We start from the raw sequence: 21,207 nt of genomic DNA on the forward strand, positions 1-21,207 counted from the left end.
ACACAGTCTCAAGCTGCGCCAGGGGAGGTTTAGGCTGGAGGTGAGGAGAAAGTTCTTCACAGAGAGAGTGGTTGGCCATTGGAATGTGCTGCCCAGGGAGGTGGTGGAGTCACCATCCCTGGAGGTGTTCAAGAGGGGATTGGACGTGGCACTTGGTGCCATGGTTTAGATAGTCATGAGGTTTAGGGTGACAGGTTGGACTCGATGATCTTTGAGGTTTCTTCCAACCTTCTTGATTCTATGATTCTATGATTCTAAGGTGAGCTTTGAGGGTTCTTTCTGTGAATTGTACATTTTTCTCTCTTGCTTTCTGTTCTCTCACCTGGAAGGCTCCTGTTATCCAGCTAGAGATGACAGGGGTGGCCAAGGGCATATCATGGGCTGCAAAGCCCCCATGATCTGCACAAAGACAATCCTTGCTTGAAGAATCTTCAATCAGTTTTCTATTGTAGCAACAAGCAGACCTGGAAACACAGTAGGAGCAATTCACTAACTGAAGAAGGGGTAAAGAAATTATGATAAATGCAATTCTTGTTCAATATAGCTTTGGTATACTGCAATTAATGTGAATTTTGGGTTAATTCTCTGAAGTGCATCTCCAATTTTTTTTGATAGTTGCTAATATTGTTACTAAAAATCATGTGATTGAAAAATAAGATACTAAAATAAGATACCTAGTACTAAAGTACTAGGAGAGAAAATACTAAAGTACTTGCAAATCCCTTCGGTGATTCAGTTTTTATCCATCCCAAAATCAGGGTTTTTTTTTATGTATAACAGAAATTAATTCATAAATTGGAGACAATAAGCAAACCCACACAATTCTTAGATGGTGTGTTTATTGCTGTTCCATGTCCTTTAGCTTCATCTTCCTGATTTGTCATTTTTAGTGCCAAGTTATTTGCATTCACATCAATAGCAGATTTATGTGGGTAAAATTTGCACCCCAATCAGTGGCCTCATAGTGAGTTACAGTTGTACTGATGGCATCAATAGTAATGATCTCCTAATCTCATTAATTTTAATTACTTTCCCCATCGTGTCCTCTCAGGATTTACTCTCCAAAGTGACCTACGAATAATTATTCCAAAACTAAGCCTAGGCAGTGAGATAACTCTGCCAGCCACTAAATCCTATGAGTTCATTGCATCTAAACCCCATCACTGTACTGCTGACACCCCTGCTGATGTCCTTTCCTCTCAGATGGTCTGGGTGGCTGCAGATGCAGCTGGACTGTGGGCAAGTGACTTTGTCTCAGGCCTCACTAGCATCCAGCAGCTGAACAAAAGATGCTGCTTTTCCCTATAACTCTTCTATGCTTGGGCAAATGTGGTTATTGCCTCCACCATTAATGTTTCTGCTCTGTTGAGTGTAGTTTTAAGAAAGCTCTGAGCATGAGCCTTATCTTGTCACACCCCCCCAGCTACTGGTCCCATTAAGGTCCTGGGAGGTTGGGACCTGGTGAGCCTGGCCACTGTCCAGCTGAATCTAAGGTGGCTCTAATCACACCACGTCCCACCTGGCCGTGCCAGCAGCAGGGAACCAGGACAGGGAAACTTGCCGTGTTCTGCAGCCCTGTCAGTGATGTCGTCCACTGAGGGTGGTGAGACACTGGCCCGGATTGCCCTGAGAGGTGGTAGATGCCCCATTGCTGGAAACATTCAGGTCAGGTGGGATGGGGCTCTGGGCAGCCTGCCCTAGTTGGAGATGCCTCTACTGACTGCAGGGGGGGAAGCCTAGATGACCTTTAAATATCCCTTCCAACCCAAGCCAGCCTGTGATTCTGTGACTTCACCGAGATGCTCTTCAGCATCGCTCAGTTCCTGCAACACCGGCAACTACCAAACCCGCGCGTTTTCCGCGCAGGCCAGGCGGACGGGAGGAGCAGGAAAAGCCTCGAACCTCTCTGCCGGCAGCCACCGGTTGTCACCCACCGCGGGGCCGAACCTGGCCGAGCCACCGCCCTCCGGGCGGGCAACGGGGCGGGAGCGGAGCCGGCGGCCGCGGCCGGCGCTCGGCGGAGGGGAGGCGGCGGCAGAATGGTGAGCGGCAGGGGGCGGTGAGGTGGCCGTGGAGCGGCCAGGGGGCCAGGGAGGGGGTCCAAAGCCGGCGGGGAGGGCCCGGGGTCTCCCTTGCGGAGGGGCAGCGGGGAGCTGCGGGGTCAGGTGGAGAGGTTCGGACCCTGCCACAACCCCGGGCGGTGCTGGGCTGGCTCCGAGGAAGGGAGCGGGGGTGAGCCAGGACAGACAGACAGCTCTGTGCTGAAGCACAGCCAGCTCCTGCCGTGGTCAGACAGCTCTAGCCGCGGACAGCCAGCTCCATTCGGGGACAGGCAGACAGTTCTGATTGGGAACAGACACAGTTCCATCCGGGGACAGCCAGCTCTGGTGGGGGACAGAGAGACTGCTCTAGCTGAGGACAGACAAGCTCCTGCCGGTCCCTGGCCTGAGAGAGCAGCCGGCTTGCTGTGGCCAGGGCAGGCTGCTAACCCACATGGCTCTGGACCACATCTCCCTTAGGCTGCCGCTGCTGCCACAGCTCCAGTTAATAGTTCTAGTTAATCTGTTAACATTTTCCGCATCCCCAGCACACGATTTGTGAGTGCTAACGTGAAAAACAACCATCATGGCAAAGCCAAACTTACCTCCTGATGCTGCAGAGATGAGCGGCTGCTGATGGGCCATGCTCCAGGCTGCATGGCAAAGCCCTGACCTGGGTTCTCATCCGGTCTCCCTGGGTCTTCATCTGCAAAACAGCATCAAAGCATCCTGCTGCGATTTGCGGAACGTTGAGTCAACGGCCGTGCTGTTCACTGACAGACATAATGGCTGTCAAACGTTGTTACTTTCTCTTTTGCAACAGAAAATTAGCAGCAGCTTCTGAAAAACAAAGAGGAGAGGTTTGGGCTGCACTTAGCACATCGGTGTCTCTCTGCATGTTCATCTCTTTGCTTTTGCAGTATGGATTTATAAATACATGCCTGAAGTCTCTGGTGGTCGAGAAGTATGGGGAAGAAACATGGGAAAAATTAAGGTAAGGTGTTCCCAAGAAATGTAGAGTGTTGAAAGGAACTGCTCAGGAATTTAGCAGCAGAAGACTCCCAGTTTATCATCAGAAGACTCCCATTTCTCACCTGTAAATGGCAGCTGATATCGATCTCAAGCAATTTTTTGAAGTAACTAGCAGGGCAAAAGCAAGAGTTTCTTACCTTGTAACACTTCAAACTCTGATACTAATTTCTCCCAATTAATTTGTTATATCAGACAATTAAAGATGACATTTAGTCTCACAGACAATTGTGCAATAGCCTTGCTGGCACACTGTTACAATACTGGGAAGTAATTACACTGAAAAGATGTCATCCTTGACGTGCAGCCAGTGTAATTCCAGTACCATCAGAAAAGCAGCTAAGTATATTATCTGCTCTGGGTTTATCTTTATTGTGTGCTATTTTCCAAGACATAAAGATATGTAAGTGATACTTAGACACATAGATGTAACAGCCACTGAAACCAGTATAAAATACCAACAAGGTTTGGTGTAAATCTGAGGAGACCCAAGAGACCATAGTGAATTACAAGCCAGCAGATAAAAAGACAAATACCTGTTTGCTGTAGCTCCCCACAGAATTGTACCCTAATCCCTGAAAGAGTTCACCATAACATGAAAGAGCAGAAATGTACAGGTGGACCCCACCATCCATCCATGTCAAAGCAACACTCTTAACCCATTCAGGGAAGTAGGGTGTTCTAATGCAAAGCTTGAAGGAGATTAAGAAGTGGGTTAGAAGCAAACAGTGCTAGTAATCATGAATGGTTTGGGTTGGAAGGGATCTTTAAAGGCCATCTAGTCCAAGCCCCTTGAAGTGAGCAGGGACATCTTTGACTAGATCAGATTGCTCAGGGCCATGAACAACCTGACCTGGAATGTTTCCAGGGATGGGGCTTTTACCTCCTCTCTGGTCAGCACCTCTCAGCACCCTTAAGTTTCTTCTTTATATCTGGTCAAAATCTCACCTCTTCAGTTTAAAACCTTTGTCCTGCTTGATGAGTGCCAGTTAGGCCACCTGTTTTATTTACTGCACTGCTGAAACTAGAATATTGTCTTCTCTTTTGCAGACTGCAGGCCGGTGTCCAGGATTCTTTCTTGACTTTTGAGGTTTACAAAGATGAGATCACAATGCAGCTTGTTGACAAAGCCTGCAAAATATTAGGTATGTGTCACTATGTGCCTGGAAAGTGAACCATCCTGATTCAAGCCTGAGACTGCAACCCAATCTGTATCCTCCTGTGCTCTTTGGAATGCCCTACTCATGTTGCACATTTTCTGCCTTTACTCCTAGCCCACCTGACCGTATTTCAAGAATTTGCAATCCTTTCTTATTACAGAATTTCCGGGGTTGGAAGGGACGTCTGGAGATCATTAGTCCAATCTCTCTGCTAAAACATGGTCATTCAGAGCATGTTGGCAAAATGGCACCCAGCAAGGGTTTGGAATCTCTCTAGAGAAGAAGACTCTACAACCTCTCTGTGCAAGTTGTTACAGGGCTCTGGCACCCTCACAGGAAGGAATTTTCTCCTTATGTTCACATGGAGTCTCTTGAGTTCAAGCTTGTGCCGTCACAGGGCATCACTGGAAAGAGTCTGGCTCCATCCTCTTGCCCCTTGTTCTTTACATATTGATCAGCATTGATACAATTCCCTCTCAGTCTTCTCTTCTCCAGGCTAAACATGTCCAGGGCTCTCAGCCTTTCCTTATCAGAGAGATGCTCCTGCCATTTTTGTAGACTGCTGGACTCTCTCCAGTAGTTCCCTCTCTTAAACTGGGGAGCGATGAAACGGATGCAATACTCCAGATGTGGCCTCACCAAGGCAGAGTAGAGAAGGAAGAGAACCTTCCTCGACCTGCTGGTTGCACTCTTCTTAATGCACCTCAAGATACCATTTCCCTCTGGTCATAAGGAAATATTGCTGGCTCATGGTTAAATCTCTCTCTTTTTTTTTTTTTTGAAAGGTGTTCCTGCTGACATGGTTCTGAGAGAGTTTGGAGAGTATTTCTTTGAGTTCTGCAAACGTTCAGGCTATGACCACATGCTGAGGACACTGGGTGGAAACCTCTACGAGTTCATAGAGAACCTGGATGCACTCCACAGCTACCTGTCCCTTTCTTACCAGGCAAGTCCAAGTATGAATTACTGGGCAGGTGTGGCCAGACTTTGTCAGAGTTGGTAACACAGCATCTCACAGTTGTGAATGAATAATGAAAAAGATGTTTTGAAACTGAGTGCTCAAAAACACTAGTGCAATTCTTTCTGAGTCATCCTTTAGTGCCTTGGCTCTAGTGGACATCTGATTTTTCTTTCAAGGGTGAGCACATCTAATTTTCTGTTTTTCAGCTTATTCATATTACTGCTTGTTTTACTAACACCTGGAGGCTTTTATCCAGGTGGAACTCACCTATATTTTTTATCAGAAAAAGAGGCTGAGGGGTTTTTTGGTTTGTTTGTTTTTTTCCTGTTTTCCTTCAGGAGATGAATGCACCATCTTTTAGAGTAGAAAAGAATGAAGATGGGTCAATGCATCTGCATTACTATTCAGACAGAAGAGGTCTGTGCCACATTGTGCCAGGTAATGGGATGGAATGTACAGAGTAGCTGATGATGCAGTATATACACAAAGCAACCATGTATTTGCAGTTCTACTTCTTTCAGATTTGAGAATCTCTCTCAGATGAGGACCCTCTGTGGAATTGAAGTAGGATTTAGTAACAAGACACTGACCTTGGTGTTTCTCTACAACCTGATTACTGCTAACTCCCAGTAGCTTCCATCAAGATTTACAATGTGACAACCCAGCCCTTAAGTATCCATTCCTGCTACAGAACTCCCATAGAATTCTCTTTCTGGAAGAAAAATTAAAGTTCATGGTGTCTAACTGTTGATTAGTTCTCAGTGACTCATTCTCCTTGCATTACAGTGAAGCAGTTATTATAGTTCATTTGAAGACATCCATCCATCCATCCACAAGTAATAAATACTGCTGCAATACACAGAATCTGTAAAACTGCTATTGAACCTTGCTCAAAACTAAGTCTTTTACCAGCATTTCAAGGAATCTCCACAAGGTTAAACATCTGTAAGTCTGTAAGAGCAGTTCATACTCCTTTCTTTCATAGATGCTGGTGAATTTAGAAATCCAGCAAAACTTCCCCCTTTGCTATATCTCATTTCTTATTCCTGTTGAAGCACAGAACTCATTGGAATTTCAGACAGAGCTTTCCATGTCATTGCCCAGTATTTTGCCTAATAGCCAAGCAGAAATGAGGGAACTGATTGTGCATCTTCAGGAAAGATATTTCCTTCCTTTCCAGAGAATATACGCAGCAGCCACTGAAATAGATTGTTAGAGCTGCATCTCTTTAGACTCCCTTGCACTTCTTGGGTTAATGGGCATTCATATTACTGCTATGTGTGGCTATTTGGACACATTCTTCAGGTGTCCTGCTGAGCTGCTTCTAGGGAAAATAAGCATTAGTCATCAGATGAGGCAAAAGAAGCAGTAACTTAAAGCTTATCTTCTACTCACATATTCTGATCATGGCCATGATCATAGGAATAGCACAGGCTGCTTTCTTCTTCTGGAGTCCTTTGGAAGAGTGATTTCTGAAGTAGTGAAATCCCACTGTGGGCACTCCAGAAGGGAAAATCGCAAGGGCTTGTTCCTGACAATGCTTTGTCTTCTGTTTTCCCTTCAGGAATCATCGGTGCAGCAGCCCTGGATTTCTTTAACATTGAGATTTCAATGGAAATAGTCAATCAAACGGAAGAAGAAGAAAGAACTGGGAAAAAAGAACATATTGTTTTTCTTGTTACTCAAAACCCTGTATTTTCATACAAGGAAAAAAGTGAATTTTCATGTTCATCCCAATATCTTGCTGACTCTGAAAAGCAAGTTGAGAACCGAGCAAATAAAGAGGTATTTTGATATTCATTATCACTATATTATTAAAACATGATTAAAATAAAAACACCCCTGAATTTCCATTTCTATTTATTTCAAAAGGACCTTGAAAAAGCCAAGGATACAGCTAGAGACAGAGGGAGCTCTGTTTGTCCCGTCAAGAAAAGTCACTGGAAAACAATAAGAGGAATAATCACATTAGGAAAAGGTGAGAGATGGTTCAGGGGGAGATTGTCATCACTTCTGAGTCTCCTCAGTAAGGCAGTCAGTAAAAGCCTCCCCATCTCCAGCTACCCATCCATTCTAAAGTTACCATTCATTCTCCCTCAGGCTCTTCTCAGAACGTTCCTGGCTAAGTTTCTTTGGGTTAGATATTGGGAATCAAGGAAAAATTGCAGATAATAAGCATGCTTATGTAAATGATATATGACCTGTCACTTTTGTCTGTTAAACAGGGCTTGCTTCTGAAAAGTGTTCTTCTGCTTGACTTGGTCTAAGATGATGGCTTTAAAAGGGTATTTTTAACCTGGCAGCTCTTGCTACTTTCCACAGTTATCACAGAATCTGAGCATGGTGGGCGTTGGAAGGGACCTCTGGAGATCATCTAGTCCAACCCCCCTGCTGGAGCAGGTTGCCCAGGATCACACCCATGCCCAGAGAGGGAGACTGCACAACCTCTCTGGGCAGCTGGTTCCAGTGCTCCAGCACCCCACATGCATTTGTCATGCACTCTAAGGAGCCGGGGTGTGGTTAAGTTCTAAACTCTCAGCCAACTCAGATTAGTTGTTAATCAGCAATATGTTAAACTGCAAAGTATTTAGCACAAATGTAGACACATTTCTAGACCCACGCAGTTTTCACTCACTATGATATAGGGTCCTGTCCCATTGAGTGCTAAAAACTAACAGGCTGGCTTTATGAGGTGCAACCTGATTAAAAATTACATGTTTATCTTGACACAGGTAAGCTCCTGAGAGGATTTGATCCTGTCTATCCCAAGAGCCTCTGGATTGACACAAAAACGTTTTGCAATGGACTTCCCTTTCATATGGTTTTTGACAAAGAGGTAGGACAAGCATGTGGGAAGGGCCTTTGAGGTTGCTTATAAACCATATAACAATTTCCTTCTGTTTTGCCTGCCCTGCAGTTCAGTTCTGTGTGTGCTCTGTAACCAATACCCACATGTTTATAGGTTCTGCAGAAGATGCTCTGTACAGAGACATGCAGTAAAAGTGCCTTCAATCAACTAGGTCTGGATCATTTCAGATCAGAATCTCCTTTGTTTATTGGGATTGTCATGTCTGAAATGAGATTTATTGCAGCAGTCTATCCATTACCAAACAGAATTTTCTGAGGTTCCTGACCACCTTCCTGTCCTTGGATGTGGCAGGGACACAACTTATCCTTTGAAGTGACTTTGTACTTAGAGCTAGTCACCCTCTCCTCCCAGTTACTGATTTATCCAAAAGCTTTCATAAGGCTTTCCTGGCAGCTGAGACTCCAAATGCTTCCTGAGTCTACTCCTACATACTTCTGGCTGGCAAAACTCAGCTGCCTACTAAATCAGGCAGCATGCAACCCCATCTAGTAGGAACTAGATTCTAAAATATCTTCTGGAGGAGGACTAACTCTCTCATGTGCACACACTCTGCAGCAATGGAATTGTCCATCCCTTGTCAGGGACTGCCCTGTGACTGATTTCCACGTAACCTGCACTCCCACCAAGCTACAGCTCCTCTTGCTCCCAGTTCTGGGCAGAGAATATTAGTTTAAGGCAGGAGGAATCAGGAGAAGCTGAGAATGGACAGAAGAAAGCTGAACACAGACACTCAAGGAACATGTTTTGGTATCACGCTGACAGAGATTCCAGAGCACGTAGTCCGCACCCTGCCACTGGCCTCGTTAGCCAGCGTTCAGAGTTTTAAACATTTCAAGACATCCAGTCTGCACAATTTGATAAAATTACTAGTGTGGTCAAGGGGCAAGTCCTACACCCATTATTTGTAGCTAGGCTAGAGCTTCACTAACTCTGATGACAAGAGTGGACAGTTCTGCAGGTGTTACAAGCTTATGTATGATCAGCAGGCTGAAAGAGAATGACTAAACCTTTACACAGCTATGGTTAAGAGCAGGTATACCATAGCACCCAGCAGAAAACTAGTATTTAGCAAGATGTTTATGCCAGTTATTTTCTTCTTGGAATGTGAGAGGTGTTCTGGTATCTCATTTCCTCTTGCAGCTACCTGGAAGGCTCTTTGTTAGACCCACATAAAAGCAGGCAGGGATGACAGCAGATAGCTTTTCTTTGTTTTTAACAGTTGAGAGGGAAGGGCATTTGGATAACAACATTCCTTTCCAATGGGCTTTGTCTAGCTATGGAGGACCCTCATTCAAAGCTTTGTGATAATACACTAAGAAAAGGAGCCCAGAAATAAGCCCTGTAGTGCAGCAAGGCTATGTGTTTGTGCATGCACAAATAGTGGCTAGCTTCATCCTGGCCTGGACCCAGACAGGGTATGAATTATAACCTGATGTCCATGTTTTCTTTTTAAGCTCAGAGTGAAGCAAGCTGGGGTGAGCATTCAAAAGATTGTACCTGGCCTTCAGACCATGGGCATCTGCTTGGATCAGTATTTCAGCATCGTACACCCAGAAGTGCCCTTCACCATTTCTAGCATTCAGAAATTCATCAACAGCCAATTTGTTTTCCAGACCAGAAGAGAGATGATGCCAGAGTCATGGAAACATCGGCCAATGCTAGAGCTGAGAGGTACTTCACTGATTTCAATAGCATAAAATCTTGCATTAAATCAGTAATTATGCTGGAGTTGAACTAATGCCTTTCCATGGACTCCCAGCTTCACATAGGTCCTGTAAATGGCCTTGTCTTTGTGCAGTGAGGAGAGGATTAGATGGTTCTGTTTGGAGAAACAGTACCTTAAGGTGCTTTTAGATAAATTCTGCTATTTCCTCACTAGATTTTGAAGGCTTTCAAACAGAACTAACAGCTGTGCTCCCTTTTGAAAGGCTTAGACATTGTTTTTCTAATGCCTCAAACCCTGCATCTCTACAGGCTTCCTGAGGAACAGGGACAAGTCCAAGGCAGGATTGCATTGTCTTCTGAACTACCCCTAGTCTCAGTTAATCACAGAGTCACAGGGTTCACTCAACTCAGTTGGTTTTGGAAGGGACTTCTGCAAGTTGTCTAGTCCTCACTCAAAAGAGGTTTAATCAGAGCACGTTACTCAGGACCATGTCTAGCTAGGTTTTGAATGTTCAAGCATGGATGCACCACAACCTCCTAGAGTGACCCATTCCAATATTTAACCATCCTTAGGGCAAAAAGTTTGAAGTGGAATTCCTGCATTTCAGTTAATGTCCTTGTCTCTTGTCCTTTATTGGATACCACTGAGAAAAGTATTTGTCTCTCCCTACTATTAGGTATTTAGCTACCCTTGAGGCTTGTCTTCTCTAGGCTGAACAATCAGAGCTCTCTTAACTTCCTCTGATATGACAGATGTTCCAAGTTTTCCCAGGCCCTCCATCCTTTGACACTTACTTTCTTCAGGAACCTCCTCCTGTCACCATGACTTTCAAAACTGATGAGAGTGGCCATGCAATGACACTGGCCAGCTCCCTCAGCACTCCTGGAGGCATCATATCAGGTCTTGTGGAATTCTGTATACCCAATTTGCTTAAGTGTTTGCTAACCTGAACCTCCTGTGCTGATAGTCGGCCTTCATCACTCTAGATTTTCCTATGGGTCTCAGGACCCTGAGATTCTGGAAAGATGGTTCTTGCCAGCAAAGGCTGAAGCAAAGAAGGCACTGTGTACCTTGGACTTACAGAATCATAGAATAGATTTGGTTGGAAGGAACCTTAAAAATCATCTAGTTCCCACCTGCTATGGGTTGGGACAACCCCTACTAGACCAGGTTGTTCAAGGCCCCATCCTGGCTTGGAACATTTCCAGGGCTGGAGCCTCCACAGCTTCTCTGGGCAAACTGTTCCAATGCCTCACCATCCTCATGGTGTAGAATTTCTTCCTAACAGGTGATCTAAACTGAGCTTCTTCCAGTTTAAAACTATTACTCACCATTCAACTCACCTTTGTAAAATGTCCTTCTCCATCTCCTTCCTCTGCCTAGCAGCTGCAATGAGTATGTCACTGCTTTCTGGGTCCTGATTTTATTTGCCCAGTGTACCTCTCCCAAACAAGTCTGCCTGTAATTCCAGGACAGAGTCATTCCTGTGATGACCCAGACCCTACAAAAAGCCACTGTCCTTGGAACTCATCCCCTAACATTAACACACTGAGCATCACGTGAAAGTCCAAGCTGCTGAAACCTCTTGCTCATGCTTGTTTCAAACAGGCCAGATGATGTGGATGGAGTCCCTGCAATGCATGCTCTATCTCTGCTCTCCTTTGCTTCGCACACTGCATGAGCTGGAGGAGCGCCAGATGCACATTGCAGACATTGCCCCTCATGACGTGACCAGGGATTTGATTCTTCTCAACCAGCAGCGCCTGGCCGAGATGGAGCTCTCCAACCAGCTAGAGAGGAAGAAGGAAGAACTGCGGATACTGTCCAAGCACCTGGAGGAAGAGAAGAAAAAGACTGAGGCTCTGCTCTATGCCATGCTTCCTCAGCATGTGGCCAACCAGCTGAAGGAGGGGAAGCAAGTTGAGGCAGGTGAATGAACAAGATGCCCTCTAAAACAAAAGGAAGAAAGGAATTGGTCTTTACTAGGAAATAGTCTTAGTTCCTCTATTACAGCCCCACAGAATGGTAAGGGTTGGAAGGGACCACCTCTGGGGATCATCTAGTCCAACACCCCCGCCATAGCAGGGTCACCTAGAGCAGGTTGCCCAGAATTGTGTCCAGGCAGATTTGGAATGTCTCCATAGAAGGAGACTCCACAACAAAGAAGTGCTCCAGTACCCTCACAGGAAAGAAGTTTTTCCTCTTGTTGAGGTGGAACCTCCTGGGTTTCAGTTTGTGCCCTCAGCCCTTTGTGCTGTTGCTGGGCACCACTGAAAAGAGTCTGGTCCCATATCCTCCTGAGACCTGTCCTTTAGATATTGATAAGCATTGAGAAGATCCCCTCTTAGTCTTCTCCAGGTTAAAGAGCCCCAGGTCTCTCAGCCTCTCCTCATAAGACAACCTAATATCCTAAAAAGTCTCTCTGTAAGCCTAGAAACATCGTGATCCCCATTGCTATTAAAGGCAGCAAGGAAGAATATGCTTAAATTCCCTTCAGTAAACACATATATGAAGTGAGGGGTAAAGAGCTCCATCTATCCTGATGATGGATGGGCAAAGGGATGTACTCAGATGTCTGGGTTGTGTGAGATGTGTGATGACTCTTACATTGGATATACTCTTCATATCAGCACCTGTAAGAGGGCATTACAACTGATAGATGAGAGGTCCTAAAAGCGTGGTGAGAAAATAGATGTCCTGGTTGCTCATCCACTGCAAGTACTCACTGCTGGTCTTTTTGCTCACAGGAGAGTTCAAGGAATGCACCATATTATTCAGTGACGTTGTGACCTTCACCAACATTTGTGCCCAGTGTGAGCCAATTCAGATCGTTCTCATGTTAAATTCCATGTACCTGAGGTTTGACAGGCTGACCACGGTGCATGATGTGTACAAGGTATGTGCTGATCCATAAAGCCTGTAGAAACAGTGTGATGGTTTGAAACTGTCTTTTTAATTTTTCCTTGCAAAGTTCCAAACAGAGAAAGTGAAAGAGTGTAAATAAGTCACTATTGGGTGTAAGAAAGCAAAATACTGATTGTTCTAAACACTTCCATTGGATAGATAGAAATGTTTAAGAACTATAACCCAAAACAAAGTGAGCACTCTGCACATTCTGCGTTCTGCAGTGGGGGCAGTTGCTGGGCTGTCTGGCTGCTGTTTCTTCTTCTCTTCTGGCTGAAGATAACACACTGACCTTGGCACCTAAGTTAACAACTTTCTGCTCTAACTAACTCTGCTTCTCTGTCCAGGGGGGTCTGGGGGGAAGCTCCTGGGAGAGAGAGAGGCCCCTTTGGGAGGGTCCCCTTGAGGGGAAGCAAAGGGAGATCAGTTGTGCTTTTCTGTTGATTGTATATATTTGTAAATGTTGTGAATTTTGTATATTTGTACATATTCATTGCATTTCATCGTAGATTTTAGACTCTGCTTGTAAATACAGCCTTCATTTGCTTCCAGACTGAGCTAGCCTGGTTATTGTCGGTGGGGGGGGGGGGGAATTTCAGCTCACACTGACACAAACAGTCTGGAAGAAAATGTTATTGTTGATGTGGTTTTGTTTTGTTTTGTTTGTTCTCTCTTTAAATGCACTTAAATCTTCTTCCCCTCAGCACAAGTTTTGATAAATTGCAAAATACTGAATATTTGTAGTGGCCACACAGAAAAGCTAAAAAAAAAAAGGCAGAAATGTGATTCAACGGGTTTAAAATTGTCATGCAGGAGTGTGGCATCTGTTGTGGGCTAGTCTCTTCCCACAATGCTAACACCAGAATGGCTATTCTTCCTTACAGCATGCATTCATATTCTCTCCTCTCTCCAATACCTGCCCAATAAGACAGATATCCATTTATGGACCAATTTGACTTATTCTCCTAGTTCTTTTATCCCAACCTGTTGTAAATAGGACAGTATGTGATTAAGTGTCTCCTTTGGTGGAAAATTACATTATAAACACTACCCAGATGATACCTTGACTTTGTTTTGCTTCATTGAGATCTTAGGCAATAATAGAGATAAGAAGAGCATGACCAGCAGGTTGAGGGAAGTTCTTCTTCCCCTCTGCTTTAGTGAGGCCACTTCTGTAGTAATACATACAGTTCAATGCTTCCTAGTTCAAGAGAGACAGGGAACTATGGGAGAGAGTTCAATGGAGTCTAAGAAGATGCTGAGGAGACTGAACCATCTCTGTGAGGAGAAGAGGCTGAGAGACCTGGGGCTGCTTGGCTTGGAGAAGGCTGATCAATGCTGATCAACACCTAAAGGACAGGGGGACAGACTCTTTTCAGTGGTGCCTGGTGACAGGACAAGGGGCAAACTGGAATCCAGAAGGTTTCACCAGAACACAAGGAAAAAATTCTCTCCTGCAAGAGTGCTGGAACACTGGAGCAGGCTGCCCAGAGAGGTTGTGGAGTCTCCTTCTCCAGAGAGATTCCAAATCCACCTGGATGTTATCCCAGGCAAGCCGCTCTGGGTGACTCTGCTTTAGCAGGGGGCTTGGACTAGGTATCTCCAGAAGCCATTTCCAATCACCACCATGCTGAGGTTCCGTTGACCTCCTGCTGATCTCAAAGAGCACTGATTAGATCTAGGCTGTGGTGCATGCATTGTCTCCAAACCTTGCTGGAAGGATCAAAGCCCTGGTTGACATGGAATAATGGCATTATTAACACCTCCAGATCTACCCAGATTTGATGAGCTGAAGAGCAGGTCCTACATTTCTGTCCTAAGCTTATTAAATATTTGGGAAGGCAGAAATAGCAGAGACCCAGCTCTCATTCCTGCCTTTCCCCAGCAAGGCGTGCAGTTCATCCCACAATAAATGGCACTGGGAAATCAGCAGCATTTCTGCCTGGGCAAGGAAACTGCCTTCAATAATTGAAGCATTCAGGATACGGCCCACAGATTTGAGGATAAATTAGCATCACATTCTGTCCAAAACATCCATCATGAGTAAATTATCTGTCACTATATTAATCTCCTTTGGATGCTTGCATGTAACTCCTATTAATATTGAAGGGGGTTACTGGGGTACGGAGAGGAGAACGAGACTGAGAAAGAAATGAAATATCAAAATGGATCAAAGAAACTTGGCCCAAGCTTATAAACATCTGAAGCTATGAATAAATCTTGTTAAATTAAACCCCCTACTACAGCCCAGAAATAATTAGGGCATCTATTTGCATTAGTAGCTTTTTACAGTTATTTTTAATTTATTCCAGCAAACTGCTGTGGGTTTGGATGTCTGACAGAAGGCATGTGCAGGAACACATTTCTCCAGACTCCACTTGCTGAATGGCTTTAAATCATTATGTTAATGTTCAAATCCAAAGATGAAATTACGTTGCTGCTCTCCTTTTAGTGTTCATTTGCAAGGAATTCAATTAATGTAATTAAAACCAATCTCTTATTTACTGATGATAAATGTAACAGGGAGGTTCCATAAGACCATTTTAGAACATCTCCTTACCCCGTGGCAGTCTTTAACACTGAATTTTCAACACCTGAGAATTCTCAATTCCTGTTCCATTCCAAGTGAAAGCTCCTGTACAGGCACAACCCCAAAGAATTTCTCCAGTGCCTCAAGAATCACAGAATCCCTTAACTTGTCAAGTGCCTCCCCAAGTTCACAGAATCCCTGAATGGAAGGGGTTGGAAGGGATCATCTCTCCAATCCTCCTGCTAAACCAGGGTCACTCAGAGCAGGTTGCCCAGGATCATGTCCAGGCAGATTTGGAATCTCTCCAGAGAAGAAGACTCCACAACCTCTCTGGGCAGCCTGGTCCAGAGTTCCAGCACCCTTATGAAGTTACTAGGCACCTCAAGGTGTCTGAAGGAGGATGAACCCTTCAGGCTTTTTCTCAGAGACTGCAGCACATTGTGGGAAAGCAGCTAGCTGTAAGGAAGGATGCTCCTGAACTGCTCCCAGTTCATACTTTGCATTCCCTGCCATGCTACAGATTGGAGGATTCTTAGTTTAATGTGAACCCTTCAATAATAATCATAGAATGATAGAATCACAGAATGGTTTGGGTTAGAAGGGGCCTTTAAAGGTCATTTAGTCCAGCCCCCATGCAGTGAGCAAGGATGTCTTCAACTAGATCTGAATAGACTCCCTTTGATTTATTGTGATTTTTAAAACAGAAATCTGTTTTAAAAAGAAATAAAATTTTAACACCAGTTGTGATTCAGAGCTAATTAATAGCACTCAGCTATCAGATAACCTCCTGGCTGAGGAGCCTGTGCCTGGAGATAGCTCTTTGCTTATAAGCCTGCCTTGGGCAAAAGGAAGTCTGACACTTCCATCCCTTACTTGACAGGATCTCACAGACAGAAAACATCATTGAACTTTTTAGTGTAGAGTCAACAACAGGACCTTTGTCTCAAGGAACCTCACATGTGCTTGAGCTTTTTAGTGATCAGGACCATCTTTTAGAAAAAAGGAGTTCATGCAGATGAGAAGAGCTCCCAAACAGCAAAACACTAATCTAAACTAGCTCTAAATGTCATACTCACACACCTGTCCCTCTCAATTAAAGGTGGAGACAATTGGAGATGCCTATATGGTAGTAGGTGGGGTCCCTGTGCCTGTCCCCACTCATGCCGAGCGAGTTGCCAACTTTGCCTTGGGGATGATAATAGCAGCTAAAGGAGTACAGAACCCAGTCTCTGGAAGTCCTATCCAAGTAAGTTGTTAACACTAAGATGTGTGTGTGTCTGTGCTTAATGTATTGCAAGAAGACATCAAAGAGCTTCTTCTGACTCCTCTATGGCTTTGGGCAAGTCCCACATGGGTACATTTTTCACACAGACCCTTTCCCTGTGGACATTTAACATTTTACTGGTGTCCAGGGTTGTGCTGGGGTGAACTTTTGCTTGGCTGGATAATATTAAGAAGAATGTTAAATAACAAGTGATGTTTTTGGGGGGTGTTTTATGTCTCTGCAAAGATAAGAGTTGGGATCCACACAGGTCCTGTCTTGGCTGGAGTCGTTGGAGAAAAGATGCCTCGTTATTGCTTGTTTGGAGACACGGTCAATATAGCTTCCAGGATGGAGAGCCATGGTGTCCCCAGTAAGATCCACCTGAGCTCCAGTGCCTACCAGTGAGTATCTGTGATGGAAATGTTGCCTGTTAAAAGCTGTGCTTAAAACCACTGCCTTGATAGCTTCAGACTGCAGTGTAGATGGTGCTGTCTGGAGTCATAGAATCACAGAATCAGTCAGGGTTGGGAGGGACCACAAGGATCATCTAGTTCCAACCCCCCTGCCATGGGGCAAGGACACCTCACACTACATCAGGCTGGCCAGAGCCTCATCCAGCCTGGCCTTAAACACCTCCAGGGATGGGGCCTCAACCACCTCCCTGGACAACCCATTCCAGGCTCTCACCACTCTCATGGGGAAGAACTTCTTCCTCATGTCCAGCCTGAATCTCCCCACTTCCAGCTTTATTCCATTCCCCCTAGTCCTATCACTACCTGATAGCCTAAAAAGTCCCTCCCCAGCTTTCTTGTAGGCCCCCTTCAGATACTGGAAGGCCACAAGAAGGTCACCTCAGAGCCTTCTCTTCTCCAGACTGAACAGCCCCAACTCTTTCAGTCTGTCCTCATAGGAGAGGTGCTCCAGCCCTCTGATCATCCTGGTGGCCCTTCTCTGGACACGTTCCAGCATGTCCATATCCCTATTGTAATAGGGGCTCCAGAACTGGACACAGTACTCCAGGTGGGGTCTCACCAGAGCTGAGTATAGGGGGAGAATCACCTCCCTTGGCCTGCTGGCCACACTTCTCTTGATGCAGCCCAGGATCTGGTTGGTTTTCTGGGCTGCAAGTGCACATTGACAGCTCCTGTTGAGCTTCTCGTCCACCAGCACCCCCAAGTCCCTCTCCTCAGGGCTGCTTTCCAACCAGTCACTGCCCAGCCTGGATTTGTCACTGATTTATGCAGCTTCCTTACAAAGAAAAACCAACCAAACAAAAACAACTAACAAAAATCCCAAGCAAACACACAAAAAAACAACCAACCAAAAAAACCCCAAACCAAACAGTGACAGGACAAGGGCTAAGGGCTTCAAACTGGAAGAGGACCAATTTAGATTAGACATTAGGAAGAAATTCTTCTCCATGAGGGTGGTGAGGCACTGGGAGAGGCTGCCCAGGGAAGTTCTGAAGGCTCCAAACCTGGAAATGTTCAAAGGCAGGTTGGATGGGGCCTTGAGTAACCTGGTCTGGTATAAGGAAATTTGAACTAGATTATCCTGAAGGTACCTTCCAACCCAAATTGTTCTATGATTCTATGATATGTTCTGATTATTTCAGATACACTTGCATATGGAGACAGAGGTTTGGGACTTTTGATCCTCAAGTGCAAAATATGGGACAAAATAATTGTTGCTTATTTGGAAGTAACAAGAGTGACGTAGACGCTAGAAAGAGAGAACATTTAATTTGACATCTTGCATAACAAAAGGCTTAAATCTCTGACTAAAAGTCTCCCAGACTCAGCACAAGCTGTGGTGAAACAGTTTTATTTGCACTTAGTAAGGATTAACTGCAGAAACCACGACCCTGTTTGTGCAGCCTGTCATTTACTTTTCTAAAACTCTGTCACTAAAAAATCAGTGCTGCGTTTTCAAGAGTTTTCTTTATGCAAGAGGTGGAAGTGAAGACAAGCACCAAAACCATTGTCTGGGCATATAGGAATGATCCTGGGAACATAGGACTAATGGTTGGATTTGGTGATCTTAAAGGTGTTTTCCAACCAAAATGATTCTGATCTCTGCTGAGAAAGCTGGAGGTCCATGGGAAGGAAGAGTTAACAGCAGCAAGAGGAGTTTCTGCCATGTTAGCAGAAAAACATAAATGGACATGCAGAACTGCTGTGGCAGGTGATTTAGAGACAGTGCCCTGAATAAAAGCTGAGTGACTCCAGGCCTCTCTTCACTAATCAGGTCTTCAAGGTCCTTGCCCCTAGAATCAGGGTTCAAGGAGTATGAGAAGTGCCAGTATTAGAAGAGGATCAGATCAGGGGTCTTTGGAGAAATCTGTCTATAGAAATGTATGGGAGCAGATGGGATGCCTCCAAAAGTGATGAGAGAGTTGGGGGTTGGCTTCACAGTGATACTGACTGTCCTTTTTTTGGAAGGTCAGGGAGATCAGCTGAAGAAAGCAAAATGTTATATTTACATGGAAAAATAGCAAGGAGCCAGGCTAGGGAACTACAGGCTGGTCAGCCTCATGTCAGCCCCTGCAAAAATCAAATCCTCTTGGAAGCCATTTTTGGACACATGAAGGTGGCAGCTGGGAACAGTCAGTCTGGCTTTGCATGTGAACCTCACTGAAGTGACTGGAGGTGGTTCTCTCTAACCAACACTGCCTGCCTCAGTTCTTAATTTCTCTTTACCAGTCAATAAGAAGTCTCCCTCATACTGAACTATTTGACTGTGATCCATTGATTTTTGATCAGGCTGCACTTCTGAAGCTATGAAAGCACAGCAGGCTTGGACAGTTGAAACAACCCCTCAGTTGTTCACAGATCAATACTCTTTTCCCCAGGCTGTTGTGATTTGATTGCTTAGATTACAATAGCTGCTCTAAAACATCAGGTTTTGCTAATCCAGAATTTTCCTGTGTTGTTTTTGCCTCTGGTATTTTAGATGCCTAAAATACAAGAATTTTGAGATGACTGAAAGAGGAGAAATAGAAGTGAAAGGCAAAGGGAAAATGCACACATACTTCCTCATCAGAAACAAAACTGCAACTGAGAATGAGATTATGGGAAGGCCAATGAAAGACTTAGATTCTGGCCATGAATCTGTTCAGTCCTTTCAAGAAGGCAGGGCTGAAGCAATACCAAGTTGTCATCAGACAGGTAGAGTCAACTTGAGTCTAAATCCCCTCCTTGAACAAATGAAAATGCATACAACTCAATTAAGCAATCTTTTTCTTCTTTCAGTTACTCAAACTCAGCCAGAGAAGGACCAGACCCCAGCCATTGCCATGAAGTATAGTGATGGCCCCACAGATGCACCAAACAGCCTCAAAAGAAGAAATCAAGCAAAAATTGCAAATTTAACAGGTAGTTCTTTAGTTACTAAATAGCAGACAACAGAACAAGGAAGGAACTGAGGAGCTTCACTACATTCCTCTTCTGAATAACCATTGTTTTACTCAAGCCAGAAATTCATCCCAACATGCCCATGTTAGGAAAACCAACCATTCTGCATCCTCTTGGAGGCCAAACAAACTCACCTTCAGAGCATCCCAGGTGTGAATTGTGTGTAAGGGAGAAGGAAGCTGACGTGGCTGTCAAATTTCAGAGTCCTTTAGGCAGCACCAACAGAACAGGCTAATGTCTTCCCATGGCCAGCCTGACTGTTCATGTATGTATCTGTTCCTAGAACTGCTGTCATTATTTGTAGGTATGGGGAATCCCTTAGTGGGTCGAGGCTGAGAAGGAGACACCTCACTGGCTGTGCAACCTGGAGGTCCTCAGGCCTGTCAGTTGCAGAGGTTCAGAAGGATTTATAGCCATGCATGTGTTCTGTGACCATTCTCTGAGATTTGATGCTCTAAAAGTCTAATCTAATACAGCAAGTCCTGTAATTCTGTTTAGGCCCTTTGTGAATGTTGTACAGACTGACTATGTTGACGCTGACTGATAGAAAATATTTTGGTTCCCTTCTCTCCCACTCGCTTTGATGCGGCAGTTCATCTAGTCTATGTTGGGAGTTAATCTAGTCTGTGATGTGCTAACTAGCCAGCCTCTGCAGTTATTGAAAACTCACACTGAAAGAGTGTTTCCTTTCAGGCAAAACTTATGATTCCAAAAGCGATGGGAATCTCCATGGTAACCAGCAGCCAGATGATGGTCCCTGTCCTCTAAACCGGGGAAGAGTCAAACCTACAGCTGAAGAGCCACAGATTGGAAATGTTCGCTCTAATTTTTGTACTTTGCTCTGAGTTTCTTTTTTGTTTGTTTGTTTGGGTTTTTTTATGTTAAACAGAGCAATTTTGGTATGATTTAGTGTGTTTTGCTGCCTGGAGACTGATTTTGTATATAAAGCATCACATGAGTTTTGTAAAAAAAAAAAAAGCAAAACCAAAAACCAAAACCCAAACAAAAACCCACTACAAAAAATCCAGATGAGAAATAAAAGCAAAAAGACTTTTCATCACCATTTTCAGCAAACAGAAAACAATGGAGGATAATGTCTTTTTTTTAAAGCAATCTACACCTGTCATGTTACAACTCCACTGGAGGAGGAAACCACCTCAAGAAGCTTTAAAGATGTATTTTTCAGCCTCTGCTGTGTCTGTGAATATCTCCATATGAAATCCACTTTGTGGTATGTTATGCATCAATAGAGAAGGAGGTGACTCATCCAGCTAGAAATACTCCTTCTCAAATGAGCACTTGCCATAAAAGAGACATTCCCTGAAGTGACCATCTGTCTGGACTTCAGCACAGCCAACAGCTTCCCTGTGTG

General features: G+C 44.6%; 1 protein-coding gene across 1 annotated transcript; it reads left to right on the plus strand.

Annotated features, from left to right (window-relative positions):
* Nucleotides 1-1,799: 1,799 nt before the first annotated feature.
* On the plus strand, nucleotides 1,800-20,680 carry LOC128970810 (guanylate cyclase soluble subunit beta-2-like). Its single transcript, XM_054386171.1, has 16 exons — nucleotides 1,800-2,042; nucleotides 2,960-3,033; nucleotides 4,119-4,213; nucleotides 5,014-5,174; nucleotides 5,528-5,627; nucleotides 6,754-6,974; nucleotides 7,062-7,167; nucleotides 7,922-8,025; nucleotides 9,513-9,729; nucleotides 11,333-11,653; nucleotides 12,472-12,620; nucleotides 16,258-16,404; nucleotides 16,669-16,823; nucleotides 19,375-19,589; nucleotides 19,674-19,796; nucleotides 20,529-20,680. The coding sequence occupies exons 1-16, from the start codon at nucleotides 1,800-1,802 to the stop codon at nucleotides 20,678-20,680; spliced, it is 2,583 nt and encodes an 860-aa protein (XP_054242146.1).
* Nucleotides 20,681-21,207: the final 527 nt, after the last annotated feature.

Source organism: Indicator indicator, chromosome 13, assembly GCF_027791375.1.
Source record: "Indicator indicator isolate 239-I01 chromosome 13, UM_Iind_1.1, whole genome shotgun sequence".
NCBI classification, from domain to species: domain Eukaryota; kingdom Metazoa; phylum Chordata; class Aves; order Piciformes; family Indicatoridae; genus Indicator; species Indicator indicator.